Source organism: Carcharhinus amblyrhynchos, unplaced genomic scaffold (assembly GCF_965287045.1).
Source record: "Carcharhinus amblyrhynchos unplaced genomic scaffold, sCarAmb.v2.hapA scaffold_46, whole genome shotgun sequence".
NCBI lineage: Eukaryota > Metazoa > Chordata > Chondrichthyes > Carcharhiniformes > Carcharhinidae > Carcharhinus > Carcharhinus amblyrhynchos.
In genome coordinates, this window is record NW_027649787.1 from 2,347,328 (window position 1) to 2,354,775 (window position 7,448).

The following is a 7,448-nucleotide window of genomic DNA, read 5'->3' on the forward strand; positions in this document are numbered from 1 at the left end:
CGCCTGCTTCCCGCCTCCTTCCCCCCTCTTCCCGCCTCCTTCCCCCCTCTTTCCGCCTCCTTCCCCCCTCTTCCCGCCTCCTTCCCCCCTCTTCCCGCCTGCTTCCCGCCTCCTTCCCCCCTCTTCCCGCCTCCTTCCCCCCTCTTCCCGCCTGCTTCCTGCCTCCTTCCCCCCGCTTCCCGCCTCCTTCCCCCCTCTTCCCGCCTCCTTCCCCCCTCTTCCCGCCTGCTTCCCGCCTCCTTCCCCCCTCTCTTCCCGCCTCCTTCCCCCCTCTTCCCGCCTCCTTCCCCCCGCTTCCCGCCTCCTTCCCCCCTCTTCCCGCCTGCTTCCCGCCTCCTTCCCCCCTCTTCCCGCCTCCTTCCCCCCTCTTCCCGCCTCCTTCCCCCCTCTTCCCGCCTCCTTCCCCCCTCTTCCCGCCTCCTTCCCCCCGCTTCCCGCCTCCTTCCCCCCTCTTCCCGCCTCCTTCCCCCCTCCTCCCGCCTCCTTCCCCCCTCCTTCCCCCCGCTTCCCGCCTCCTTCCCCCCGCTTCCCACCTCCTTCCCCCCTCTTCCCGCCTCCTTCCCCCCTCTTCCCGCCTCCTTCCCCCCTCTTCCCGCCTCCTTCCCCCCGCTTCCCGCCTCCTTCCCCCCTCTTCCCGCCTCCTTCCCCCCTCCTCCCGCCTCCTTCCCCCCTCCTTCCCCCCGCTTCCCGCCTCCTTCCCCCGCTTCCCGCCTCCTTCCCCCCTCTTCCCGCCTCCTTCCCCCGCTTCCCGCCTCCTTCCCCCCTCTTCCCGCCTCCTTCCCCCGCTTCCCGCCTCCTTCCCCCCGCTTCCCACCTCCTTCCCCCCGCTTCCCACATCCTTCCCGCCTCCTTCCCCCCTCCTTCCCCCCTCTTCCCGCCTCCTTCCCCCCTCTTCCCGCCTCCTTCCCCCCTCTTCCCGCCTCCTTCCCCCCGCTTCCCACCTCCTTCCCCCCGCTTCCCGCCTCCTTCCCCCCTCTTCCCGCCTCCTTCCCCCCGCTTCCCGCCTGCTTCCCGCCTCCTTCCCCCCGCTTCCCACCTCCTTCCCCCCGCTTCCCACCTCCTTCCCCCCTCTTCCCGCCTCCTTCCCCCCTCTTCCCGCCTCCTTCCCCCCTCTTCCCGCCTCCTTCCCCCCGCTTCCCGCCTCCTTCCCCCCGCTTCCCACCTCCTTCCCCCCGCTTCCCGCCTCCTTCCCCCCTCTTCCCGCCTGCTTCCCGCCTCCTTCCCCCCTCTTCCCGCCTCCTTCCCCCGCTTCCCGCCTCCTTCCCCCCTCTTCCCGCCTCCTTCCCCCCGCTTCCCACCTCCTTCCCCCCGCTTCCCACATCCTTCCCGCCTCCTTCCCCCCTCTTCCCGCCTCCTTCCCCCCGCTTCCCGCCTCCTTCCCCCCTTCCCACCTCCTTCCCCCCTCTTCCCGCCTCCTTCCCCCCGCTTCCCGCCTCCTTCCCCCCTCTTCCCGCCTCCTTCCCCCCTCTTCCCGCCTGCTTCCCGCCTCCTTCCCCCCGCTTCCCGCCTCCTTCCCCCCTCTTCCCGCCTGCTTCCCGCCTCCTTCCCCCCTCTTCTGTTTGTAATCTTTATTAATGATCTGGATGAGGGTATAGTTGGGTGGATTAGTAAGTTTGCTGATGACACCAAAGTCGGAGGTGTGGTAGATTGTGAGGAAGGGTGTCGAAGTTTGCAGGGTGACTTGGACAGGTTGCAGAGCTGGGCTGCGAGGTGGAGGATGGAGTTTAATACGGAGAAGTATGAGGTAATCCATTTCGGTAGGAATAACAGATGTGTTGAGTATAGGGCTAACGGGAGGACTTTGAATAGAGTGGAGGAGCAGAGGGATCTAGGTGTATGTGTACATAGATCCCTGAAAGTTGGGAATCAAGTAGATAAGGTTGTTAAGAGGGCGTACGGTGTCTTGGCGTTTATTGGTAGGGGGATTGAATTTAGGAGTCGCAGCGTCATGTTGCAACTGTACACAACTCTGGTGCGGCCGCACTTGGAGTACTGTGTGCAGTTCTGGTCCCCACATTACAGGAAGGATGTGGAGGCTTTGGAGAGGGTGCAGAGGAGGTTTACCAGGATGTTGCCTGGTATGCAGGGGAGGTCCTATGAGGAGAGACTGAGGGATTTGGGGTTGTTTTCACTGGAAAGAAGGCGGCTAAGAGGGGATCTTATGGAAACATATAAGATGATTAGAGGTTTAGATAGGGTGGATGGTGATAGCCTGTTTCCTAGGATGGAGAAAGCTAGCACGAGGGGGCATGGCTTTAAATTAAGGGGGGGTAGTTATAGGACGGATGTCAGGGGCAGGTTCTTTACCCAGAGGGTGGTGAGGGATTGGAATGCCCTCCCTGCTGCAGTTGTAAATGCGCCTAGTTTGGGGGCGTTTAAGAGATTGGTGGATAGGTTTATGGACGAAAAGGGATTGGTTTAGATTAGTGGGTCAATGTTTTTTTTTAAAAATAAGACTGGTCGGCGCAACATTGTGGGCCGAAGGGCCTGTTCCGCGCTGTAATGTTCTATGTTCTTCCCGCCTCCTTCCCCCCTCTTCCCGCCTCCTTCCCCCCGCTTCCCGCCTCCTTCCCCCCTCTTCCCGCCTCCTTCCCCCGCTTCCCGCCTCCTTCCCCCCGCTTCCCGCCTCCTTCCCCCTCTTCCCGCCTCCTTCCCCCTCTTCCCGCCTCCTTCCCCCCCGCTTCCCGCCTCCTTCCCCCCGCTTCCCGCCTCCTTCCCCCCGCTTCCCGCCTCCTTCCCCCCGCTTCCCGCCTCCTTCCCCCCGCTTCCCGCCTCCTTCCCCCCCTCTTCCCGCCTCCTTCCCCCCCTCTTCCCGCCTCCTTCCCCCCTCTTCCTGCCTCCTTCCCCCCGCTTCCTGCCTCCCCCGCAGCCACCCCCTCTTGTCCCTGACCTCTGGCTGAATTAGTTAGTCTAAGGGATGTGACTTTCTCCTGAAACACAGCGTCCAGGTAACTCTCTCCCTCCCTGATCTGTCGCGGTGTCTGAAGCTCAGAGTCCAGCTCGTCCACTTTGAGCTGGAGCTCCTGAAGGAAGCAGCACTTCCTGCAGACCTCCAACAGCTCCCACATCATACAGGAACAGCACATCACATGTCCCTCCATCTCAATTACCTCGTTTAAATTAGTACAAACTCAGAATTAATCCTAATTTGCCTCACCCTTTTCGCCTAAGCCCGATGAGCCAAACCCTTTAACTCTTCTCCTGCCCTCTGCTCCCTCTCACTCCGCTGCACCCCTCCGTATAGATGGTACTGCCCCCCGTATAGATGGCGCTGCCCCCCCCGTATAGATGGCGCTGCCCCCCCCGTATAGATGGTACTGCCACCCCCGTATAGATGGTACTGCCCCCCCCGTATAGATGGTGCTGCCCCCCCCGTATAGATGGTACTGCCACCCCCGTATAGATGGTACTGCCCCCCCCTGTATAGATGGTACTGCCACCCCCGTACAGATGGTACTGCCCCCCCCCCCCCCCCGTATAGATGGTACTGCCCCCCCTGATGATGTCACCCCCCCCAGCGGGGGCGGGAGCAGGCGGAGGCCATTCGGCCCCTCCAGCCCTGCCCCGCCCCGCAGTCGGATCCCGGTGGATCTGGGGTGGATCAGTTCCACTCTCCCGCCTCCCCCTGATTCCCTGTCTGTCAGAAACCGGCCCACCGCTGACTTCAACTCAGGGAGCCTCCACCGGGCAGAGGATTCCGGAGAGCCAGCCGCTCCCTCAGGGTGAGGAAATTCCCCCGGGCCCCGGGCCATTTCCGATCCCTTTTGTTAAAGGAAAAACCCGCCAAAAACGGAATGAATAAAATGTCCGAGTTTTACTGACCTTCCTGTGAGAATCTGTCCGGATCCGGACCAGCAAACCGCCTCTCACATCAACCGCCACCCACAGGCCGCGGGCCGGGAGGGGGCGGAGCGGGGGCAGGGGAGGGGGCGGGGCCGGGAGGGGCGGAGCGGGGGCAGGGGAGGGGGCGGGGCCGGGAGGGGCGGAGCGGGGGCAGGGGAGGGGGCGGGGCCGGGAGGGCGCGGAGCGGGGGCAGGGGAGGGGGCGGGGCCGGGGAGGGGGAGGGGGCGGGGCCGGGAGGGCGCGGAGCGGGGGCAGGGGAGGGGGCGGGGCCGGGAGGGCGCGGAGCGGGGGCAGGGGAGGGGGCGGGGCCGGGAGGGGCGGATTGGGGGCAAGGGGAGGGGGCGGGGCCGGGGAGGAGGGGGCCGGGAGGGGCGGAGCGGGGGCAGGGGAGGGGGCGGGGCCGGGAGGGGGCGGAGCGGGGCTGGGGAGGGGGCGGGGCCGGGAGGGGCGCGGAGCGGGGGCAGTGGAGGGGGCGGGGCCGGGGAGGGGGAGGGGCCCGGGCAGGTGTGGGGAAGGGGCGGGGCCGGGAGGGGGAGGGAGGCGGGGCGGGGCCGGGGGCGGGGCCGGGCCGGGCAAGGGGCGGGGCGGAGTAGGGGGCGGGGCTATCGGGTCCGCGCGCCGGGCCTGCGCAACTGGAACACGGAGACGTCACCGCAGACCCATTGGTCTGGCAGGGCTCCGCAATGACGTCACAATGCGGAAGTTGTCGAATGAGCTTCAGAGTGAAACTCCCTCCTGGGGGTTACTTCCGGGAGATCAGTGTCTCCCCTCCCCCCCCCCCCCACTGTCCATTACTGTTCCCATTCCCTGGGAATCTGGAGAGAAAGGAAGCCAATCCAGTCTGTATGTTACCCACATTTCTAATTCAGTCATATCTGCCTGTCTGTCTGGCAGCCTGTGTGAAGGTTTTCAGATCTGTGTGTGTGTCCAGGACAGGGAGTAGTGAGCGTGAATCTGTCAATCAGCCTGAATCAGCATCAGCACAACAGGGTGGATGGATGTTAGATACAGCAGAGTGAGGATGGAGGTGTGTCCGATTTACAGCTTTTGGGGAATGAGGGGGAAAAATGTTCCTCTATCCTGTGCTGAGTGTTGCAAACTCGTTTTGCAGGAGATTGGATTGGATGTTGAATCAAGATCTCATTCGATTAATCAGGACCTGAATATTGTCAGCCTTTAAATCTAGAGGGAGGTATGTTTGTCCATTCTGTGTGATTCAAAGTATTTAAAATATCTATGTGACTGGAAAACACTGCTGACTGTTTAAAGAGCTTTTAGCAGTTACACAGTTGGTAAAATCATTCACGTAAGGAGAAACCATACACACCTGGACAGATACAAGCAGACCCACAACATGGATAAACCCTGGAAATGTGATGAATGTGGAAAGGGATTCAGATCCCCCTCTGTGCTGGAAACTCATCGACGCAGTCACACTGGTGAGAGGCCGTTCGTCTGCTCTGATTGCAGGAAGGGATTCAGTAATTCATCCAGCTTCCTGAAGCACCAGCGAGTTCACAAAGGGGAGAAGCCGTTCACCTGTTCTGAGTGTGGGAAGCGATTCAGTAATTCATCCCACTTTCTGACACACCAACAAGTTCACACAGGGGAGAGACCGTTCACCTGCCCTGATTGCGGAAAGGGATGCAGTAATTCATCTAGCTTGCTGACACACCAACGCATTCACACTGGGGAGAAGCCATTCTCTTGTCCTGAGTGTGGGAAAGGATTCAGTCATTCATCAAATTTAGTGACACACCAACGAATTCACACAGGGGAGAGGCTGTTTACTTGCACTGAGTGTGGCAAGGCATTCATTAATTCATCCCACCTGCGGAAGCACCAGAGAGTTCACACTGAGGAGAAGCCATTTACCTGCTCTGACTGTAGGAAGGGTTTTGCTCAGTTATGCAACTTGCAGAGACACCAGCGTGTTCACACAGGTGAGAAGCCATTCATTTGCTCTGAGTGTGAGATGCGATTCAGTCAATCATCCCACCTGCTGACACATCAGCGAGTTCACACATGATGACTGGGGTTGGATTCTGCTGTTATTGCTGCTGTTCATCACACCCAGGACTGAACCATGTTCATTCTGACAGTGGGTGAAGTGTGAGGGTCGGAGGGTTTCTTTCTGCTGGACTGGCCGGTCTCACAACTTTGCTTCCAGTGGGCTGATGCTGTTTGAGCCTGGGAGAGCACATTTCCACTGAAATGATACACAAATGCTCATGGGCTTTTCTTTTACTCTGGATAGTAAATAATGTTGTTCCTAACACTACAGATAAATCTAAAATAAATCTCTGTTCCATTGATCTAAAGCGCAGGGCAAGGCATTTGGTCTGTGTCGTTATTAATGATCAAAATAAGCCTCTACCCATCCCTCTCCATCCTCCAGCAGCATACCTTTCTATTCCTTTCTTACTCTTGCATGTATCCAGCTTCCCTTTCAATATATTCATGCTATTTGCATCAACTACTCCCTGTTTCCTATCGACACCGGTCATTGGTTTGCGTGATGGACTGAGCTACGTTCACAACCCTTTGTAATTTCTTGTGGTTTTGGCCAGAGCAGGAGGCATTTCAAGCTGTGATACAGCTGGAAAGAATGCTTTCTGTGTTGCATCTGTAAAAAATGGTGAAAGTAATAGAGGACATGCCAAATTTTCTCCAATCAGGTATTTCCTTCCCTAAATGACATTAATGAACAAGATGCATTGTTATCACAATCATCTTTAATCATTATGAAACTTTTAATTCCAGATTTTTATCTAATTTCTATTTCATCCTTTGCCATGGTGGGATTTTGAATCGAGGTGCCCAAAGTATTAACTCTGGGTCTCTGGTCCACTGACAATACCATTACACCCCAGCAAGGAAATGAATACATATGAAAATACATTTCTAGATATTCCACTAGGCCACAGACTTTGTTGGAAATCACATATAAAATATATTAAGACAAAATATTCAGAGTATTGAAATCCTGAGTAAAACTAAATTGAAATTGGATCCACAGTCATTAAACACTTTGTATTGTTCACTTATTGTTCTGTGTTCAAATGGTTCTTCAGAGGTTTGCGGAAATATAAGAACATATGTTCTTATGTTCTTATATTAAACTAACATTAATCCGATCTGCACGTTACAGAAAAAAGTCAGACGAATAGTGAGTAAAATGAATTTTCAAGAACTAAACAAATGATTGATAAAATATACAGGTTTTGAATTTTATGGAGTCCATTGAATTGAACATTTCAATCGTAGAATCCCACGGCCATTGAATCTGAGCCAATCACAATCCCACTCGGGCCTTATCTCCATAACCCCACTTACTCACCCTGGTAACCCCCTTTCACTGAGGGAGGATTTAGCATGGCTAATCCACCTAACCCTCACATCTTTGGAGTGGAAGGAAGCCAGTGCACTCAGAGGAAACCCATGGGGAGAATGTAGAAACTCCACACAGACAGTTACCCAAACCGGGAATCGAACCCGGGCCCCTGGTGCTGTGAGGCAGCAGTGCTAATCCTGCCACCCTTCATAAATTAGCAATGCGATGGCTGGGAATCAAACCCAGGGCAACTGCTTGGAAGGCAACAATA

The 7,448-nt window shown here is 57.3% G+C and overlaps 1 protein-coding gene across 1 annotated transcript; it reads left to right on the forward strand.

The window, feature by feature from the left end:
• Nucleotides 1–3,681: 3,681 nt before the first annotated feature.
• LOC145337331 (uncharacterized) lies at nucleotides 3,682–6,143 on the forward strand. Its single transcript, XM_080182132.1, has 2 exons — nucleotides 3,682–3,722; nucleotides 4,955–6,143. Exon 2 carries the CDS (start codon nucleotides 5,198–5,200, stop codon nucleotides 5,870–5,872), a length of 675 nt encoding a protein of 224 aa, XP_080038258.1. The 5' UTR covers nucleotides 3,682–3,722; nucleotides 4,955–5,197; the 3' UTR covers nucleotides 5,873–6,143.
• Nucleotides 6,144–7,448: the final 1,305 nt, after the last annotated feature.

Excerpts from the sequence above, each read along its gene's own strand:
- LOC145337331 (XM_080182132.1), top strand. The coding sequence starts at position 5,198 with ATGGATAAACCCTGGAAATGTGATGAATGTGGAAAGGGATTCAGATCC.